Source organism: Danio aesculapii, chromosome 4 (genome assembly GCF_903798145.1).
Source record: "Danio aesculapii chromosome 4, fDanAes4.1, whole genome shotgun sequence".
Taxonomy (NCBI): domain Eukaryota; kingdom Metazoa; phylum Chordata; class Actinopteri; order Cypriniformes; family Danionidae; genus Danio; species Danio aesculapii.
Window position 1 is genome coordinate 4,637,329 of NC_079438.1, and position 22,722 is coordinate 4,660,050.

Here is a 22,722-nt window from a genome sequence, read left to right on the forward strand (position 1 = left end):
TGATTAGCTGGTTCAGATCTGTTTAAATAGGATTGCAGCTAAACTCTTCAGGACACCGGCCCTCCAGGACAGTTTGGCCCTCCACAGACCAAACACCTGCGCTATAGGCGAAATGGGTAAATACAATTGACCGTAATGTATTAGTGTGTGTGTGTGTGTGTAAGTAAATGCAAGTGAATGGGTGTTTCCCAGTACTGGGTTGCAGCTGGAAGGGCATCTGCTGCATAAAACATAATGTCGGAATAGTTGATGATTCATTCCACTGTGGCGAAAAATTAGTATCTGATATGGAAACATCTACAAATGCATATTCAATAAGGGCTGGTGTAAAAATAAATGCCTACGCATTTTAGCGCTAATTCTGCGCTGCAAACGTTTAGTAAATTCTTACAGTGTTTATAACAACTATTTAGATAATTAGTTAACATGTCCCTGAGTGTTTAACGTAGTTAATAAAGCTGTGCTTGTATCACACACTGTGATTCTTTATTGTTGTGTTTATAACTTGAGTCTTTAATCATGCCCAGATTAGATGCTCCTGAGTAGCGTTGTACAGTAAGAAGGTTATTAAACTGATAATTGATCAACTGATTCCTTCATCTAGAAGCTGAATATCATTAAATGAGGAGTTCAGTTAAAAGCGCTGTCATATATTATGAAAAGATAATAGGCAATATTTAATTAACCACATTATATAACAGTGCAAACACTGCGGTATACTTATAATTACTTAAATCAATAAATATTACTACTAAAACAAACGAGTTCAAGGAAAGACCATGCGTTTGTTTACAATTTGTATCCGTAATGCCTTTTGCACAAAGTAAAAACTGATTTGTGATACTGTAAACCAATATTTTAAGAAACATTTCCGCAAACATTGTGGAGAAATATCAACCTTTAACATTTTAAATAAATTATTTAATAATACATTTATGTTTTTCTCCAAAATTTAGTTTTGATTCATCTAAAAAATTATGTAGTAGGATTTGTATGAATTATTTCAATTACGCCATTATTTATCCGTCTTATTGTTCGGCTGTGTGGAATTCTATCCGAATTAAAAAATAATGAAGGAGACTTTTATTTTGGTGTGGCGGTATGACGTCACAAGGCGGCGCCGCTCTCCCGTGTTTTGGATTCAACAGCAGGTTTGTTTTGCAAGCTTTCAAAGTGTATAAATCGAAAAAAAACGACGTTAAATCGACGATAATGTTTACACGGTTTGCTAAATTAGTAAGTTGTCATTGACTGTAACATTGCGAAACATTAAATAACATTTGAGATTAACTGAAGCTGACCTGACAACAACACTACTGGTATCTATGAACAGCAGCGGATTGAACAAATCTCTGATATTAACCTTAGTTTTTAATGACCAAAAACATATATTTTTATTAATTATCCACTTATATCTTACACCTTTTTGCCTAAACTCTGTTAACATTATAAATTACAACAAGTGAAGTGTAGCTTATGCTGTTATTCTCCTCACAGAACGAACATCTCATGTTAAAAGTATTATCAAGGCTTGACATGAACACCGACCAACCCGCCAAATGCGAGATTGAGGTAAAGTTGGTTTTATATTTGCACATTCAGAATTTCTCCTAAACTAACTTAATATAACCTTTTTTAGTAATTATTTGCTAATTCTAAATAGGGAAATCATCTTATCAAAGTGCAACATTGTTCACAGTCAAATAAACAGTGTTAATGTTGTTTTCAAGTCACACTTGCATGCTAATTCCGATCGAATATTCTAAGTAACATGGTAAACAATGTAGGGACTTCTAAATGAACGAATGTGCGAATATAAAACCAATTTTACCTCTAAAAATGCGAGTAGATTCAGCTGTGGTGGGTTAAAGAGCTGCTCCCACTAGCCACTTTGGCTGGTTGAAAATAATTTAAGTTTAATAAGATCAATTCGTTCATCGAGAAGCACCACGACTGACAAAATAACTGCGCGAGCAAAAGAAAGCAGTTGGATACCGAATCAGAGGACGATCACGGCTTTCTCCACATCAGCCCTCGTCAGTTTGTGATGTGTTTTTCACCTGCTTTCTTGTAGTTGGTCATTTTTATTTAAGGTTTATTTATCATCCTTTACAATAACATTGATTTAATAGGAGATTTAGATATACAACACTAATTTTTTAAATGTATTTTTTAAAGAAAGGGTGTGATCAATAAAAAGTGCATGTACACAGCTATATTTAGCTTGTTTTTTTAATTAGTTAAAAATTTAAGTAATTAGTCATTTGTTTGTCTATTTTTTGGTATGGCAAGAGACAAAAAATGGGTAAATCCTTAATGTTGAGCCCTGAAAAGTCATGTGAAACACTGTGAAAGCACAACCCATTTGCTCATGCTCATTGAGCAGCTCACACACACACAAAGTGAAATGAATGAGGAGGCATGTGTACATAACACAATATTTAAATCACATAATTTCATCATGCCAAAGTCAAATTGAAGCATTTAAAATATATTTTCTCAACAACATTATTGTGGTGAAAATACAGGGTGGCTAGTAATATTGAAAAACTACTAGCCACAGTGGCTGGTGATGAAAAAAGTTCATGTCAAGCCCTGAATACTATTATTATTCTAATAAATTAGATCAAATTTAACAATTAGAGATGTGTGAAATATTATTGTCGTACAGAACACATGCAGGATTTAATCTGGAGAAGCAGCTTTATTTATTTATTTATTTGCTGTAGATATACTTTATTTGTTGCACAACGTTATTAAAATGTAAACATTTTACTTAATCTTTTGACTTATATTGAATGACATTATTTTACCGTCTGATTCGAGTAAGGTGAAGCTGCAGGCCCGGAGACTCAACTGTGCGCTCAGACCTGCGCGCACAGACCTGCACTTCCAGACCTACCGTTTTCTCAGACAGTGCCACCTGCTGTTGGGTTGGGTGAAGCGGCAGGTACGGAGACCCAACTGCACGCTCAGACCAGCACTTTCTAGCAAGTAGCAACATCAGAAACGCCAGTAAGGTTATCGATTATTAAAGCGATTCCTGAAAAATACCAGGTTTTATGGCATAAATCAATGTGGTGTGAAATATTACACTAACAAACAATTATTTCAGCGTTTGAGTTGATCAAAATTAGTGTCAAAAGAGCATTATTGTATGATATTTACAGCTTGCTCTTATTTTATGTATTATTGTACCATTCTGGGACAATTTTCTAGCAATGTTTTCTGGCAAAATAACAAACGTTAAAGTAAAAGTGTTAAAATAAACAGTTTAATATATAACGCAATTATTATTTGTAACATATTTTAGTGCTATGTAGGTCTACTGTACATATTACTGTATTATCTATCTGAAAGTGCTACCAAAGACAATTACAGTAACACAATAACAGTTTATCAGTTATTAATACGTTCTGTAATGATTACAAATACGTTTTTTGGAAATGGTATTGTTATTCTGCATAGAATTTACAATATGAGCTCTCTTAGGTTAAATTAAAAATAATTTGCTTGTGGTGTGTATTATTTCCCAGATGGATATTACAATTTAAAAAGGGGCTCTCTGCCAACACTAACACGGTGCACCAAAGACTGCAGATATTTCCAGAAATGAAAAATCTCCCTAACAAGAATGTAAAGCATTTATTTTATTTGATGTTATTTCCTACGTAAAAAAATATTATTTTTCACCATTTTTCTCTGCATTGTTTACTGCTTGACTTGTAGGACCTCATGATAAAGTACACAAAAATAAAGTTTGTTGTTAGGAAATTACCCAGAGTACTATAGTTTATTGTATGTGACGAAATGTATTGTATATGAAGATAAAATTCATTCCCTCAACTCAATACGAAACAGGGATAAATCCTTAATGATTATAAAAAAAACAACAACAAATGTCTGAAAATATTGAAATAACTGAACAATATCTATTTACAAATACAGATAATACATATACAACAGAATTAATGCATTAAATCAAAATCTAGTGTGTTTAATATTTCATATAATTATGTATTCAATCATAGCGTAATATTTTATAGTAGAAAAAATAGTTTAGATTACAATTTAGAAGCAGCTGAATTCAGGTTAGTCGATCTTTTAAACAGCAGGTGGCACTGGAAGGTCTGGAAGTGCAGGTCTAGCCGTCTAAGCGAGCAGGTCTGAGCGTGCGGTTGGGTCTCCGGGCCTGCAGCTTCATACTGTTATCTGATTCTCTTTCCTGAGCTCTTTGTGTTGATTATTCTCCTCTTGAACGCAGAGAAAAGCTCCTGCTGAAGCGACTGATCTCCACACTGTTAACAAGATGGCGTTTATTAAAGAGGAGAGTGAAGATGTGAAGATTGAAGAAACATTCACGGTCAAACGTGAAGATCCAGAGGAACAAACAGGTCGGTTTTCATTCATGGTTTGAGGACTTTTATCATGTAATGTGTTACTAAATCCCTTTCAAATATTAAGTATGTACACATTTAGCTCTCAGCAGGATTATAACAATCTGACTATATTTAAAAGCCACTGATAAATCCAATAGAAATCATTTTTTATGGAGTGTTGATCAGAAAACTGCAGCAACTGATTCTATATTGAGAACGAGATTTGAGACACTCATCCGGAAATTGGTCTACTTTGAGTCAGAGGGGGTATCGGGCATGTTCATTAGTGAGTAATTTGTGGGTAAGGGCTTACTGGAGACGCGAACCCTTTCAAACGATGCACTTCAGTTTGGTGAACTAGGGGCTGTTCCTTAAACCAAGCTTAGAGAAAAAGCCTGGCTTATTTAGGTAAGTCGGGTTTATTAATGGCGGATTCGGTCTCATGAATCAAATTCACGATAGTTTAAACTCCGTTACTCTGGCAACTTATGCTGGGAAACTAGCATGGTTAACTCTCAGGCTAAGTCAAGTTCAAGCTTAAAGTAATGTTAACATTCACCTGCCGTAATTTGATGCCATTTTAATTCACTTAACCTCTTAATTATGATTAACTTTAGTCACTCAATAGTAAATGAGTATATACACCAAACATCTACAAGAATAAAATATATATATACAAACATATATACAAACATACATATATATATATATATATATATATATATATATATATATATATATATATATATATATATATACACACACACATATATATATATATATATATATATATATACACATATATACATACATATATATCACGTATGCATGTATCACGTATGTATGTATGTATGTATGTATGTATGTATGTATATATATATACATACATACGTGATATATATGTATGTGTATATGTATATATATATATGTATATATATATATATATATATATATATATATATACACATACATATATATCACGTATGTATGTATGTGTATATATATATATATATATATATATATATATATATATATATATATATATATATATATAAATAAAGCACTGTCTGATATAAAGAAGTAGGCTACATTTCTTAAAGAATGACTTTAAAGCAGCAAACCCTGAGTTGAATAATCGGGTGATGGTTCTGGGCCGAGCAGTAGCCTCACTTTAATGTAAAGATATTTTCCCAGGGAAAGGGAAAGCGGCAATTTGCAGCATTTTCCAAAGCAAATTAAAAACCCCGCTGCTTGTGCGTGCACGGCTCTTGCCATTATTTTAAACCTAATGTGCTGAAGTTAAGCACATTTTGCATGTTACTGTGAGCCTGCAATGCATGAAAACTTTTCCTTGCAAGCAACAATTGTCAGTAAGCGCGCATTCTCAAGCACAATTTCACTGTATTGCGACAAATATTTAACGTTAATAGGCCTAGATAATGGTCTATTCTTTAATTGAGACGATCTGCAATTTCATGTCAGTTTCTCTCTTGCTTTGTTGCAAGCCATAGTTTTTGATTATTATGTTGAAATTATTATATATTTAAAACAAACGCGGCTCACTCGTTGTGAACATTGCTGTGTCATTTCAGAGCTCTTTCGTTTTTCGTAGTTGCCATGGTAGCACACAACAGCTCTCTTCTAACATCCTCTTCTTTTTACAGCATCTGTAGTTACATGGCAAATGCCATACAGTTTTGCAGCAGATCTTATAAAGTTACCCAGATCTTTTACATAGGGACCAAAGAGAGTCAGGACCTCGGTTTAACATCTCATCCGAAAGATGGAGCTTACTGGCATCATCTCTCAGTGTTGTCCCCATCACTATACTGGGACGTTAGGACCCACACATACCATAGGTTGAGCACCTGTTGACCTCACTAACAAAAACTTCCAACAGCAACCAAGTTGTCCCATGCAGTCTCCCAACCAGGTACTGACCAGTCTCAGCCCTGCTTAGCTTCATTGAGCGACCAGTCTTGAGCTGCAGGGTGATTATGGCTTTGGTACAAGTGTAGTAACAGATTAACATATGGCTAACCATAGTTTTACTACAAATATTATGGTTAGTGTTTCAAAACCACAGTTAATTTGTGGTTACCATAGATTTACTTCAAAAAAAAATATGCTTTTGTTTCATTTGCAGTAAACTCTGCTTGGTGCTAAAGATCTAGCATGCATGTTTTGGGTTTTGATGCCTTAGGTGGTTTTCATTTTGTTGCTTGTGCCTTTCAGCTGGGGTTAATTTATGTTTATTGCTTCAGGGCTGAAAGAAGAGTGTCAAGAACTGGATGAAATAGAAGAGAAAGATCAATGTGAGAAACACCATGATTTAAAGATGGAAGCAAAATCCGCCCACATGAGCGTTCACACTGGAGAGAAACCCTACCCATGCCTACAGTGTGAAAAGAGTTTCACTCAAAAACGAAGCCTTGATACCCACATGAATGTCCACACTGGAAAGAAACCATACACCTGCCAACATTGTGGAAAGGGTTTCACGCAAAAACGAAGTCTTAATTTCCACATAAGAAGGGTTTTAAATAAACACTAACCAAGTGTTTGGATATTCAGGTGCTCCTGTTTTCGCTGATCATCCGTGATGTTTCTACAACTTTACAGTTGTACAGAAAGAGTTGTGAAGATCCCAATGAGAGCACAGTGTAGTCCTTCAACCAAAAATGTAAAGTTTGGGACCACTTTGTTGAGAGGAATGCCTGGCCAAATTGAGCAATTGTCGAAGAAGGGTTTTAGTCAGGAGGAGACCAAGAACCTGATGGTCATTCTAAAAGAGCTCCAGTGTTTCTCTGGTGACAGAGGAGAATCTTGCAGAAGGTCAACCATCTTTTCAGCTCTAAACCAATCAAGCCTCTATGGTAGATTGACTAGTTAGAGCCACTCTTCAGCTTCCATCAGTAGAGAAAGGTTTGGGACCCTTTTGTTGAGAGGGATGCCTGGCCAAACTGAGCAATTGTGGAAGAAGGGCCTTAGTCAGGGATGAAACCAAGAACCTAAATGTCACTCTAAAAGAGCTCCAGTGTTTCTCTGAGGACAAAGGAGAACCTTCCAGAAGGTCAACCATCTTTGCAGCTCTAAACCAATCAAGCCTCTATGGTAGAGTGACTAGTTAGAGCCACTCTTCAGCTTCCATCAATAAAGAGGATTGGATTGGGATGTGTGCATGGCCCAAATGTGCTCTGTCTCTATCAGCTGTGGGGATGTTTTTCAGCGGCGGGAACTGAAAGGCTAGTCAGGATTGAGAGAAAGATGAATGTAGCAGAAAATTGAAAATAGAAAACCTCCTCCAGAGTACTCTGCATCTTAGACTGGGGTGATGGTTAATCTTTAACAGAACAACGACCCCAAGCATACAACAAAAATAACAAAGGAGTGGCTATAGGACAACTCTGTGAAGTGGCCCAGCCAGAGTCCAGACCTGAACTCTATCGAACATCTCTGGAGAGATTTAAATATGACTGAGCACCGATGCTCCCCAATCCAACCTGATGGAGCTTGAGAGATACTGCAAAGCTTGTATGGCAATATACCCAAAAATACTAAACGTCAATAGCTAAGTGCTATGACCCAAAGCGCAACTGTGGTTGTTCTAATCCTGGATCGCAGACCCTTTCTAATCCCCCCACCCCTTGGTACCTCCCCAACTTCACTTTCTTTCTATCTTTAAGGTCCCATCATAACATGCAAAAATGCAAGCTAATTTGATTTCTGACACCATGCAATCTTCCAATCAGTAGTCACTATAGCAAGGGTAACCAACCCTGTTCCTGGAATGCTACCTTCTTCCAGAATTCAGCTCAAACCCTTATCAAACACAACCGAACCAAATAATTAGGACCTGAAACAACACTTGGTAATTACAGACAGGTGTGTTTGGTCAGGGTTGCAACTGAAATCTCCAGCAAGAGGGTTGCTGACCCCTGCACTATAGGGTGCTTTCACAGTAGCACTTTTGGTCCGTACATGGGTTCATTTGACGTCAGAGTATGATACATTTAGCTAGTGTGAACGTGTCTTTTGAACTCGAGTGCACACCCACGAACCGTACTCGAGTCCGCCTGAAAGAGGTGGTCTCATGTGAACCGTACTCTCGGTGAAAGAGTACGGTTCATGCAAACTCTGGTTCAGTATACTTCTGGTATGAATGTAATTGTACCAAATAATTGAAGTGAACCGCCTGTACAACAAACTATCGTTTTCATAAGGTTAGTGTTTGTGTGTCTGTGTATCACGTACTGTACCTTGGTGATTAGCGGGACTAAACTAGGGCAAACACAGTCATAATGTCTGCTTGTCTCTTCCAAAAACAATTTCTGCAGAAAACGCGTGATGTTCTGAGGGTTTATAATATTTTTGCGGCAGATGGACGCGAGCCGCTTTTTGTATGTACAAAACCAAAAGATTCAGTAAAAGCAGAACGACCTCGATGTGCGGACATCTTTCTATTTCGGCGCTTTGCCTTCATGACCGTCTCATAGCAACAGCCGTAAACAAAACAGCAGCTTTTCAGTAGGAAAAAAGACAGTGTGAACACAAACCAATCGAGAAGGTGGCAAGGGGGGACAATCGAATTCGGATACAGTCCAGGCAATTGAACCAAGTGTGAAAGCACCCTAAGAGACTCCTTACTTTTCTATGTGGGGAAATATTTTTGCGAGTTTATAGCTACTATATACAAAATGTTTCATAACAAACACTATTCATGATACTTGATTTTCATTCACGTCTACGTATTTCAAATGTCACCACCTTTCATTCAATACCAAAAAACATGTATCTCACACATACAGATGGTTTCATCTGCTACAAGGGTTGTAACACCTTGACTGACTTTATAAGTTACAATAAACACGTCGAATATATGTGGAAAACTAAAGCATATTATTCTAATTTTGTTGGTGTTAGTTGATGACAGCTGTGGTTCTGCGATGCCCCTATTAACACCAGGACATAGTAAATGAGTGAATGTAGTTAATAAAGCTTTACTGGTTTATTGTTGTGCTCTTAGCTGGAGTCTCTAATCATGCCAAGTTTCCTCTGAGTAGTGTTGTACAGTAATAAGGTTATTTTCCGTTACCTGGAAATAAAATGACTGATAAACTGGTTCTTGTATCTAGAAACTCGAGTTTGAGTAAAAATGCTGTAATTATATTTGTTAGTAAAAAAACTAACTGAAAAGATAAGGCAATAATGAGTTAACCACATTATTTAATAGTCCAAACACTTTAGTATTACCCTTGTTTATCCTTAAATTAAAGAATAAATGGGTGTCAAGGAAATGCCACATGGCATATATTCTAATATCGGAAATAACGAACTTGCGGTTGGAAAAGACGTGATATGTGAACGGCCAGCTGCTATAGTTAATCCAGTGGCCTGCGAATTAGCCTTGGTGTAGCTATAAGCTTAGAACTTTAAACTAGCGCACAGGTGGCATAACTTTGTTTAGCTACAGCAGTTCGTTCCGTGCAACAGATACGCGGCGTTGAGAAGCCTTTAAGGTGAAGTATCCAAATGTTTTCGGCTGCTCCCGCCACTCGCTTAATGTCAGGTGACTAACACTCTGCGCAGCCTTCCACTGCAGCAAAGAGCTTAGAATGACCAAGAGGCGACACTCAATAGAACATTCCATTGCAACAGCAGCAACAGCCCCGTGATTCCGCCATTTTAGAGTGAAAGCGATCGGCCGTCCATTGGATCTTATTGCTGTTACAATGGCAAGCAACTGATTTGTTTTTTATTTATTTATTTAAAAAGCGCATTAAAGCTGAGATACAACCTATAAGACGACAATACAACACTTACTATGACAATCATGAGCACTTTTAATAGTTTATTTTACAGACTTACAATATTCTATTGGAATTTTCATTCCGAAATGGCCACCGCGTGACACTAGTGGCATCTAGTGGCTGTTTCCCAAACAACAACAGAGTGTCGCCTCTTGGTCATTCTAAGCTCTTTGACTGCAGCTCGCAATATGGGGCAGACTTGCATCCAGTTTTACGGTCTAGCCAGTTTTCGACCCAGACAGTTTTACGCCCCTGTTGTTCCTGATGCGTCCAGTAGGGGGGATGAAAGACACATGGCCAGATCAAGTCAACGCTCCCAGATTATTAAAAGTTCTATTCATAAAAATATATTTTAATTATATTACACTAAATATAAACTAAATATAAATATAAATATAAAATATAAATATAAAAGTTTTATCAGTAGTGAGTTATATACTCGCTATAGAATATGCTCAATCGATACACTCACCAAATTATTTCAGATATACAAAAGCCCAATTGCAAATTAATTTAGTAGAAGTAAAGAGTAGAAGTTAAAGTGCTCTTTAAGCACCATACTTATGTGGAAGTACTAAAGTATTCAACGTTTTTTTGTACTCTAGTATTGCAAGTAGTTTATTTCAAAATTTACTACTCAAGTACTAAAAGTACAAGTATTGTGTAATGTAGTTATTAAAGAGAGCAGTCAAAAGACATTGTTTATTTTATTTTAAATGTCTTTTTTGGGGGCACGTGATTAAGCAGAACGAAAAGAAACATGGCTTACGATACTGTTTTTCTCTCGCGCTTGAATCACCGATCTGACAGATTAAAACAGCTTTAACACACACCTTTCAAAGTTGTGTGTCACAAAAACACTCCGTAATCCACTCAAAACGCTACTGAAACTCATTTTCGGGTCACAAATTACCGGTTGGAAACGCTGTAAACGAACGTTCTAAACATTCTACCGGAAGACGCTGGTCACTATGGCGCTCTCCATGCAGCAGCCAAGAAAAAGGTCTATAATTGTAACGAGTAGGGGTGTGAATTTACACTGGTCTCACGGTTTGGTTCGGTTACGATTATCATGCCATCGATTCAGTTCAATCAAATTTTATCCCGCTTGCTTTTTGAGTGCTGACAGGCGAGGTCTTACGCCACTATGATTGGTTATTGTCTTCACCTGCTCAACCGAAAGGGCTGCGATCGGCTTTAGAAATGAAATCGCTGTTCACAGATGGCAGGAAGAACAGTCGCGGTTAAAGGCTATGTGCACATAATACGCAGTTATCACAGGTAATCCATAATAGACAGTGAAGAAAACTCGCACCACAAGCACCCTCATGTCTGGATCCACAAGTATCGCTTTAACAGCCAAGAGTAAAAGCAAAAGTTACCTCACAAACGCCAACGGGTCAAACGTCCAAAGTGAGAGAGAGGCAAAGATGAGATTTCTCCATAGTAGTGAAATAGCGGCTCGTGTACTGTGCCGCCTTCATTGTAGTAAGTGCGGTATCTACTCACCCTCACCTCCTTCACCATACTATTCTACTGCGTCATCGCGCGTAGGAGATAAATGACGTCAGTACATAATAACTATTGATCTTTTACTGAACCGATATCAATAATTTTGACACCCCTAGTATCGAGTAACGATGCAGCACATGAGAAAATCTATCGGAGTAAAAGTATTAAACGCAACTAAAATATGTACTGAAGTAAAAGTGGAAGTAGGAGAAAAAAAACAATACTGTAGAGTACAGATACTGCCTTTTAGTACTTAAGTACGGTACTAAAGTAGTTCTACTTCATTACTATACATCTCTGCTAAAATTCCAAGGACCATTTAGCTACCTGACAAACAAAAACCAAGACAACATTTCACATTTATTTATTGGCAACAATATCATTAGAGATTGCCAGCTTTCTTTAAATGAAGCTGAATCCTTGCTTCAAATTCTTCACGCTCACTGAAAAATGAATAAATAAAGTTATGTATAAATACTCTGCAAAAATAATTTTCTCAGTTAAGGGTTTCTGACTTGTTTCTGGTGCAAATATGTAAAAATTCTTAATCCTTAACAAGTAAGGAATGGAGAAAGGTAAGCAAATAAAATAAAAAAAAAAAACATTTATGCCAGTTTATATTTTATCTGGGCCCATGTAAAACATTATATATATATATATATATATATATATATATATATATATATATATATATATATATATATATATATATATATATGGTCATGGTAAACAATATAGGGAGTGTGTCACAAGTCGTCACTGTATGAATGTGTGAATATAAAATCAACTTTACCTCTATTCTTAGCTGGTCAAGCTGGGAGATGACCAGATAAAACTAGCTTGACCAGCCTAACCAGGCTGCGAGCCCAGGCAAAACCCAGCCTAAACCAGGCTGGTCATTTAGCTGGTCATTTTCCAGCATGACCAGCAAAGACCAGGCTGGAAATGGCTGGAAACCAGCCTGGAAATGGCCTAAACCCCTCTAAAACCAGCCAACCAGCCTAAACTAAGGTCGATGTGAGTGTAACTATACCAATTTGTTTGGCATACACTCATATCAACCTTAATCTAATAAAAAATGTTTAAGTTTCATGTCTGCTAACTGTTTTAAACACGTATTTAACATCCATCTCCATCGTGTCGCGTTTGGTTTGGTGTTAAATCTGGAGGTCTATGATTATTCTGTGTACTCCCCCTACTGGACGCATCAGGAACAACAGGGATGTAAACCTGCCCGGGACGTAGATCTGCCTGGATCCAAGTCTGCAGTCTCCCGCTCCTCTGTGTAACAGCAAAGTGGCAAAAAAATCTAAACAAAAAAGACTTTTATTTTGGCGTGGCGGTGTGACGTCATAAGGCTGCGCCATTCCTGCGCTGTGATTCAACTGAAGAAAGGTTTGTGTTTAACTTTTGCGTAGATATAAACCGATTAAATAAAGTTTCCGGTTAATGTAACGTTAATGTTTCATTGAAATGTCCGACGCTAAAACATGTTGTTGAAAATGTTATTTTAACCTTATATACAACGTAGTACTGTTTTACTCACAGTAATGAGGGCTATTGTTTGAACAAAGTAACAGAAATGTGTGTAATAAGTGCTTTAATGAAGGTTTAATTTATTAAATAGCATAATGTCATTCCATTCGTACTAGTGAAATGGAGTACTAGTTTAAGTCGTGTTATATTGAGGTAAAGTTGCTTTTATAGTCACACATTCAGTCATTTTAGAACAGTAAGAACTTGTGATACACTACTTTGAATGTTTGGTCTTATATATCGTGTAAATATGACTTCAAAACAACATTAGTACTATTTAATTGACTGTGAACGTGTTGTACGTTGATAGTCATTTGATAATATGATTCCAGCATTTATAATTAGCAAAGAATACTTTCCTGAAATTATATTAAGAAGGTTAAAGTGCAAATATAAAGCCAACCTTAATTCAGGTCATTTGTGGCAATTGTTGCTCTGACTTACTCTTTTACCTGATTTTATTTTTGTTAATTTCATTAATGTTGAAGAGAAGTTCTTTTATTTCTGTTCATTGTTTTATTCATTTAAACAGGACATTTTTAATTGTTTTGTTCATTTTAAACAGGATAAAGTGTCCAAACACAGAGAAAAACTCCAGCTGAAGCGACTGATCTCAACACTGTTATAAAGATGGCGTTTATTAAAGAGGAGAGTGAAGATGTGAAGATTGAAGAAACATTCAGAGTCAAACAGGAAGATCTGCAGGAACAAACAGGTTAGTTTTAATTCTCAAAGACCAACTCAGTCATTTGATCCTCATTCAGATATATTTTAATAATAAGAATACTAAATTAAATCCATCTTGCAGCCCTGAGTGTGCTGCCTAGTTCTCCTAAATAAGCACTCATTGAAAGACAGGAATGAGTTTCTTTCGATATTTCTTCATGTCTTTTGTTTAGTTGTTACTAGTTCTCACAGATAGTATCCGAGATAGAATTACATCATTATAATATTAACTAATTACCAGAACGATTGTGTTAACAGTGTCGAAAAATGTGGGTGCCCCCAATTTTAAACATGCTGAATGAAATGGATTAATCGTTATAAAACATCGTACACTGTTCTAAACTACACTTACCGGCCACTTTATTAGGTACACCTCACTCGTACGGGGTTGGACCCCCTTTTGCCTTCAGAACTGCTTTAATCCTTCATGGCATACATTCAACAAGGTACTCTACTGGATTGAGATCTGGTGACTGTGGAGGGCATTTGAGTACAGCGAACTCATTGTCATGTTTAAGAAATCTGAGATGATTCGCACTGTATGGACATGGTCAGCAACAATACTCAGGTAGGCTGTGGCGTTGACACAATGGTCAGTTGGTACTACTGGGCCCAAAGTGTGGCAAGAAAATATATTCCACACATTACATCACCACAAACCAGCCTGAACTGTTGATACAAGGCAGGATGGATCCATGATTTGATGTTGTTGATGCCAAATTCTGACCCGACCATCCGAATGTGGCAGCAGAAATGGAGACTCATCAGACCAGGCAACGTTTCTCCAATCTTCTATTGTCCAATTCTGGTGAGCCTGTGTGAATTGTAGCCTCAGTTTCCTGTTCTTAGCTGACAGGAGTGGCACCCGGTGTGGTCTTCTGCTGCTGTAGCCCATCCGCCTCAAGGTTCAATGTGTTGTGTAGTTCAGAGAAACTCTTCTGCAGACCTCAGTTGTACCGAGTGGTTATTTGAGTGACTGTTGCCTTTCTATCAGCTCGAACCAGTCTAGCCATTCTCCTCTGACATCAACAAGGCATTTACGCTAGTGATGGGTCGTTCTTGAACGATTCTTTAATTTTAAACAAACGACGAGTCCTCTCAGGGAGTGATTCGGTCATTTCAAACGCGCACGTTTGCGCAGGTGGAGGAGAAGATTAGTTCCTTTTTACGAGTCTTTTATCGGGTTTGAGTTGTTAATCCATCACGTGAAAGACAGAAGCCAATCATATGCATTTTGAGCCAGAAATAGATTTGATCTGTTCATCTCACGGATCCTCAGGTTTGAGTCATCGCTCTTTACATGCTGTCACGATATTTCCTCTTTTTCAGACCATTCTCTGTAAACCCTAGAGATGGTTGTGCATGAAAATCCCAGTATATCAGCAGTTTCTGAAATACTCAGACCAGCCCGTCTGGCACCAACAACCATGCGACATTCAAAGTCACTTAACTCCCCTTTCTTCGCTGTTCTGATGCTCGGTTTGAACTGCAGCAGATCGTCTTGACCATGCTTAAATGCATGGAGTTGCTGCAGTGGTGGATTTAGGCATGGGCAATATGGGGTGGGTCTCCCAGGGTGCCATTTAAACTAGAACAGCCACTGAGTTGCTGCCATGTGATTGGCTGATTAGAAATGTGCGTTAACGAGCAGTTGGACAGGTGTACATAATAAAGTGGCTGGTGAGTGAATATTGATGCTGCTGTGGGGCGACGTGAGACAAAACGAACAAATTATAGTGGAACAATAACGTTTAGCATTGCGCTGACCACAACTGGCTAACAAACTAGTCTAAAATGACTTTTGCTGCTTAGGAAATGGATTACAGCGTGATGATGAGCCAAAATCAGAGCGTAATGTCAGTATATTGACCTTATTTTTCCGCCATTGTAATCTTTTTGGCTCGATACTTCTGCTCTCATTCACTTCCATTGATTTTTAGATGCTAAAAACAGTTTGCTATGCTGCTTGATGTCGCAAACTCAGATTTTATTATTGTTATTGTTATGTGTTGTCATCAACACACTTGTTTGTAGAGCAAGTAGTTTGACCGTTTATTAATCCTGGTCATTTCACCAATGAGGCAACTGAATTGGAAGTTCTAAAACAATAGCATATGAGATAAGGCCACTGCTATGACATGATTGACAATTTTTGTACGTCGCTGTTTGTCATTGTGCTCAGCTATCCCGAGAGCCAATGCTGAGCATTTTCACACTTGAAATTGTAAGCCCTGGGTCATTTTAATCCTGGATAAACAGAATCCTGGGTTATCTGTAATCACGTTAAACACTACTCATGCTATACCTGGGGTTAACAAATAATCCTTGCGGTTCGTTAACAGACGATTCACACTGTACATTCCCAAACCCAGAGTTAACGTTATTATTAGTATATTTAGATTGTCACTATCCATATTGGACAAACTTAACCTTTTAACATGGCGTTTCTGTATCTTGCCGGGTATCTAATAGTGATATGCGGATCGATACTAAAATGTCGATATCTCCAATACCAGCTTTGTATGCTCTAGAATCGATTATGAAAATATCGATATTTCCGTAATTTGGAGCAAATATGTAGTTTATTGGAAATAGAAATACAGCAGAAGGTCACCACAATTACCTTAGTTTATCTGAATAATGCCAACTTAGTCGGAACTACTTGTTCTTCCGCCTGCCAAGTCATGTGCGTAATGTGGCACTGTACAACTGCAGAGCACGCTAGCCACTCAGTCTGCTGGCCTGGCACATGTTGTTCAGTCACGCTGCCGTTGGATGTGGGTGACCGCAAGCTACTTCACTTCCACAAACTCAAACGATGTGGTTTGTGACACGTGTAACAAAACAGTCAGGTACTGTGGTAATACCACAACATCTACATATAAAATCACAAGACAGAATACTACTACGTCATGACTAGGCGGTCAGAAGAGGAGGAAAGGAGAGGCACAGGGGCTGCTAGGGCGAGACAGACATCGCTTTCAGAGTCCTTGGGTGCAGCAGGCAGGCACTATCCAGGTACAGAGGGAGAAAATGTGGGGATGTGGCTGTATTTTGGGGGCTTGGGTTTTTCTGACAATAATAAAACAACGGCAGTTTCCAGGATTCTTAAAACAAAATTGTTTTAGAACTTTGGTTATGAAATAAGTAATGAAGTAATAAATGTCTGCAATGTCCCTGAGATAATAGGGTATATGCAAAAGTATGCCGAAGGACTTTTAATTTGTCAGTAATCTGGGTCAAACTCTTCCGGTGAACTGTATGCCGTTACAAAATCGGCGCGTTTAAGATCTGTTTTCTTTAAAAATCAGCGATCTCCACTGCTGATATCCGATATAAAGAGGGTCTCAGATTGTACAAGAAGCACTGCATTAAATTACATTTTTCCCACCATGTCTTTAAAATATGAACATTTATTTTACCCCAGTATATTCAATGGAGCTTCTGCACTAGCCTGCTAACCAGGCAGGCGTTTTAAGATATACATAACCCATAATATGTCTGGTATTCAGTATGAAGTGACACTTTTAAGTGCAGTACTTGTTACTTTAATTTCCCAAACAGTCATTTTTGGGCAAAGTTAATTTCCCAAACAGTCATTTTTGGGCAAAGTATTGGTATAGGATCTGTATCGCTGATACAGGTCCTATATGATTTTACTTTGTATTGGCTCGTATAGGAAACCAATGGTATCCCACATCACTAGTATCCTAAATGTCAACATGTAGGTCTTCAGCTAAGCCTCAGGACATGCACAAAAGCAAGAATACCAGAGTTCCTCACAGCTCCTTTACTACGTGTCTCCCCGTGTGTAGCCTCATAGTTTCACTGTCTTTGTTGCTCAGCAGTGCATATGTTACAGCTGAGTTTCTCTATACAGTATTTGAGTGTGTTTAAATATATATCGACAGTAGAATGAAACGTGTAACTTAATAAACTGCTTTAAGGCGTTGCGATTCTTTCTCTTTATCAATGATGATAACTTTAATGGAGACAGAATAATTACAATGGAGTCGATGAATAATTGATTTAAACACGCCATCCTTCAACTTCTGTTTCCGATTATTGGTTCAGAAGAGCAGCGTAAGCTTCAAGGCTTACAGAATCAATTTTGGGGTTAAGCTCGTCGCATTGTGCCTTCATACTAAAGTTAACCTCTGTTTTTTTATTTTTAAGAGCTGATGGTGCTGAAAGAAGAGGCTGATGAACTGAATGAAAGGAAAGAGAAACACCAAGACACAACGACTGATGAAATACCCACACTAGCTAAGAAGACTTCATCACGCGGGAGACCTCGGAAATCCAAATCTGAGTGTATTTTCGCTTGTCATCAATGCGGAACCAGTTTCAATCGAAAACACAACCTTAAAGTCCACATGAGAGTTCACACCGGGGAGAAACCTTACACCTGTGAACAGTGCGGGAAGAGATTTGCTAAAGTTCATGTGTTTAATGCCCACATGAAAATTCACACTGGAGAGAGGCCGCACACATGCCAACATTGCGGTAAAGGCTTCTATCATACAGGAAACTTTGCAGTGCACATGAGAACTCACACTGGAGAGAGGCCCTACACATGCACAGAGTGCAGTAGAGGTTTCATATGTAAGAGCACGCTCAAATACCACATGATAAGTCACGCCAAAAAGAAGCCGTTTCCTTGCGATCAGTGTGGAAAGGGCTTCACAACCAAAGCTAGCTTCATGAACCACATGAATTATCACACTGGAACCATCGTGTTCACATGTGATCAGTGTGGAAAGAGTCTCGCACGTAAAGACTCCATTAAGCAACACATGAAAAATCACTCAAGAGAGCAACGTTTTCGATGCAGTGAGTGTGGAAAGGACTTTAAACATAAACGAAGCCTCAGCACTCATATGAAGCTTCACAATGGAGAGCAGAGTCCTCAAAATTGAGGCCTTGTCCACACAAACGCGGGTGTATTCAAAGCGGCAGCTTGTTCTTGTCGTTTAGCTGTTCATTCCCATACATGTCAAATTAGTGAGAATGAAACCCTTCAAACACCTGAATATATAAACTCAATAACCGAAGAGGGGTGAATATTTTTAGTAATCGTTTTGTAGTGTAGATCAGGGCTCATAAGACCAGGCTGCAAGATTGCAAAATAATGAGTTTCAGCTTTATTATGAACCGATATTTGTGCACACTTGCAAATTGTTTATGAATTTGCCAGTCAAATGGTCAGCACTGAAAAGAAAAAAGATTAGGGAGGAGGAAATATTTGGGGGGGATGCAGGGAACAATTAAGGATTCTTAATTAAGGACAGGTCCAGAAATTTAACATAAATATTTGCGAGTCTCAGCAACAAGTCACCTACATCCTTAAGGCCCGTGCACACCAAGACGTATTTTGCTCACGTTTTCTGTCGACGTTTAACGCCTCGTGACTAAATAAATAGCGTCAATGTGATCGTGCACACCAACGCGCAAAATACCAGGCACAAAAGCGTCATTTTTAAAAAAACGCAGACGTTTAACGCCTCGTAACTAAGTAAAGAGCGTCAATGTGATCGTGCACACCAACGCGCAAAATACCAGGCACAAAAGCGTCATTTAAAAAAAACGCCAACGTTTAACGCCTCGTGACTAAATAAAGGGCGTCAATGTGATCGTGCACACCAACGCGCCAAATACCAGGCACAAAAGCGTCATTTTTTTAAATCCGCCAACGTTTAACGCCTCGTGACTAAATAAAGGGCGTCAATGTGATCGTGCACACCATCGCGCAAAATACCAGACACAAAAGCGTCATTTTTAAAAAACGCTGACGTTTAACGCCTCGTGACTAAATAAAGGGCGTTAATGTGATCGTGCACACCAATGCGCAAAATACCAGGCACAAAAGCATCATTTTAAAAAAAAAACGCCGACGTTTAATGCCTCGTGACTAAATAAAGGGCGTCAATGTGATCGTGCACACCAACGTGCAAAATACTAGGCACAAAAGCGTCATTTTTTTTTAAAAACGCCGACGTTTAACGCCTCGTGACTAAATACAGGGTGTCAATGTGATCGTGCACACCAATGCGCAAAATACCAGGCACAAAAGCGTCATTTAAAAAAAACCGCCAACGTTTAACGCCTCGTGACTAAATAAAGGCCGTCAATGTGATAGTGCACACCAATGCGCCAAATACCAGGCACAAAAGCGGCATTTTTAAAAAACGCTGACGTTTAACGCCTCGTGACTAAATAAAGGCCGTCAATGTGATCGTGCACACCAACGCGCAAAATACCAGGCACAAAAGCGTCATTTAAAAAAAAACGCCGACGTTTAACGCCTCGTGACTAAATAAAGGGCGTCAATGTGATCGTGCACACCAACGCGCAAAATACTAGGCACAAAAGCGTCATTTTTTTAAAAAACGCCGACGTTCAACGCCTCGTGACTAAATAAAGGGCGTCAATGTGATCGTGGACACCAACGCGCAAAATACTAGGCACAAAAGCATCATTTTTAAAAAAACGCCGATGTTTAAACGCCTCGTGACTAAATAAAGGGCGTCAAAGTGATCGTGCACACCAACGCGCAAAATACCAGGCACAAAAGCGTCATTTTTTTTAAAAAAACGGCGACGTTTAACGCCTCGTGACTAAATAAAGGGCGTCAATGTGATCGTGCACACCAACGCGCAAAATACCAGGCACAAAAGCGTCATTTAAAAAAAACGCCAACGTTTAACGCCTCGTGACTAAATAAAGGGCGTCAATGTGATCGTGCACACCAACGCGCAAAATACTAGGCACAAAAGCGTCATTTTTTAAAAAAACGCCGACGTTCAACGCCTCGTGACTAAATAAAGGGCGTCAATGTGATCGTGCACACCAACGCGCAAAATACTAGGCACAAAAGCATCATTTTTTAAAAAACGCCGATGTTTAACGCCTCGTGACTAAATAAAGGGCGTCAAAGTGATCGTGCACACCAACGCGCAAAATACCAGGCACAAATGCGTCATTTTTAAAAAAACGCTGACGTTTAATGCCTCGTGACTACATAAAGAGCGTCAATGTGATCGTGCACACCAACGCGCAAAATACTAGGCACAAAAGCATCATTTTTAAAAAAACGCCGATGTTTAACGCCTCGTGACTAAATAAAGGGCGTCAAAGTGATCGTGCACACCAACGCGCAAAATACCAGGCACAAATGCGTCATTTTTAAAAAAACGCCGACGTTTAACGCCTCGTGACTACATAAAGAGCGTCAATGTGATCGTGCACACCAACGCGCAAAATACCAGGCGCAAAAGCGTCATTTTTTTTAAAAACGCTGCGTCAAAACCTTCTCCACCAATCAGATTGTCACTTTTGTTCACGTGCACGGAGCTGCTGAAGTTACAGTCAACAGCACTTGGAGGTGCTCAAGCGCAAAACTGTCAATGCAAGCGCACATTGAAGAAGACGCCCAAAGGCGATATGAATGTGGAGCTGCTTATTTCTCTTGTGAACTATAATCATTTATTCATCGCTAGAGCTGGAGCTGCTACTTGAACCATTTATAACAATAAGCGTGTGAACTTTCTCTTTCTTCTGCGTTACAAGCGGGTGTCTGAAGCTTAGAGTTGTGTAGCGCCATCTAACATCAAGGAGTGATTTTGCATACTCTTTTGCTCGACGCCTGTGAAAATCGATTGGGTTTGAATCTTGAAAAACGTCTTGAAAAACGCTGGCGATTAAACGCCAACGAAAAGCGTCCCGGTGTGTACGAGCCTTTAGATTGTGTTAGATCATTCACGTTGTTTGATCATGTGAACAGGCATCGATTTGCCTCCATTGTTGGGCTTTTGTCTGCAATTTCACAAAACATGTTGACAAATGAAACTCTGGACCAGAACTCGCCAGTTACGACATTGACTGTGTCAGATTGTGAGATTTTTTTTTGACTAAATAAAATCTTTGGTATTAAAACGCTATACATTTATTTTGAATAATTTGACGCAAAAAAAGTTTTCCTAGCATAAATGTGTGTATCCCTGAGGAATTATCGACTATACTAGCGTTAATGTAAATGCTACAACCTTCATTCGGAACGTCGTTGCTTTTAAACTTTAAACACCAGTGTTTGTATCTGAACTATAAATTGCTACCTCTTCTGTATTGATTGTAACTCAGAAATCATATTACTGGTTGATAAGTCTAAAACCCGAATCTCTCTCTGGATGAAATGCAGATTTGAACGCACTGCTGAGATCGTCGGAGGAATTAATAGACATTGTGACTGATGTAGCTATGCCAAATGCATTAATGAATAAACAAGTAGAAGGAACAGAAAACACCTATCATATCTAAATTGCAACCATGCATGTTTCTTTGAGAGGGGGGAGGGTATTGAGATTAATAGTAGCTCACCTAAAAATGATATAGAACTCCCTCTGAGTCGGACACTGATATTACGTGTAAGTTTTATAATGGGATTCAATGAGAACAGTAACTACAGGGAGGTATAATGGCTCGTTTCCACAAAGTGGTATGGTTTGGTATGCTTCTATGGCCGTTTCCACTGACAAGTTCAAGGTTATTATTGTTCACTTCTAAATGAATTAGTTTAAATGAAACATGCCATTGTCACTGGCTTGTGTTAAGCATTTAAAATCTAATATTCTTACTATAATCTGTTTAGCAGTGTTATGAATATGGGCTCGGAATAGTTTTACACCAGCAACCAATCAGTCAGTGATGATAATAGGTAAACATGGCAGTTTGTTCATCTTCTAGGTTGCTGAAAGAATCAT

The 22,722-nt window shown here is 38.4% G+C and overlaps 1 protein-coding gene and 1 long non-coding RNA gene across 2 annotated transcripts; both read left to right on the plus strand.

Moving 5' to 3' along the window:
• The first annotated feature begins 1,105 nt into the window (after positions 1-1,105).
• Positions 1,106-6,728, plus strand: LOC130222014 (uncharacterized). Its single transcript, XR_008836347.1, has 3 exons — positions 1,106-1,151; positions 4,265-4,394; positions 6,644-6,728. It is a non-coding gene; the product is annotated as an uncharacterized LOC130222014 (long non-coding RNA).
• Positions 6,729-13,015: 6,287 nt separating this feature from the next.
• LOC130221981 (gastrula zinc finger protein XlCGF8.2DB-like) lies at positions 13,016-19,618 on the plus strand. Its single transcript, XM_056454578.1, has 3 exons — positions 13,016-13,096; positions 13,803-13,952; positions 18,140-19,618. Exons 2-3 carry the CDS (start codon positions 13,868-13,870, stop codon positions 18,880-18,882), a joined length of 828 nt encoding a protein of 275 aa, XP_056310553.1. The 5' UTR covers positions 13,016-13,096; positions 13,803-13,867; the 3' UTR covers positions 18,883-19,618.
• The last annotated feature ends 3,104 nt before the right edge of the window (positions 19,619-22,722 follow it).

Bases quoted from the DNA above. Each gene is read 5' to 3' on its own strand.
- LOC130221981 (XM_056454578.1), top strand. From the start codon at position 13,868: ATGGCGTTTATTAAAGAGGAGAGTGAAGATGTGAAGATTGAAGAAACA. The intron at 13,953-18,139 runs GTTAGTTTTAAT...TTTATTTTTAAG, and splicing joins AGATCTGCAGGAACAAACAG to AGCTGATGGTGCTGAAAGAA.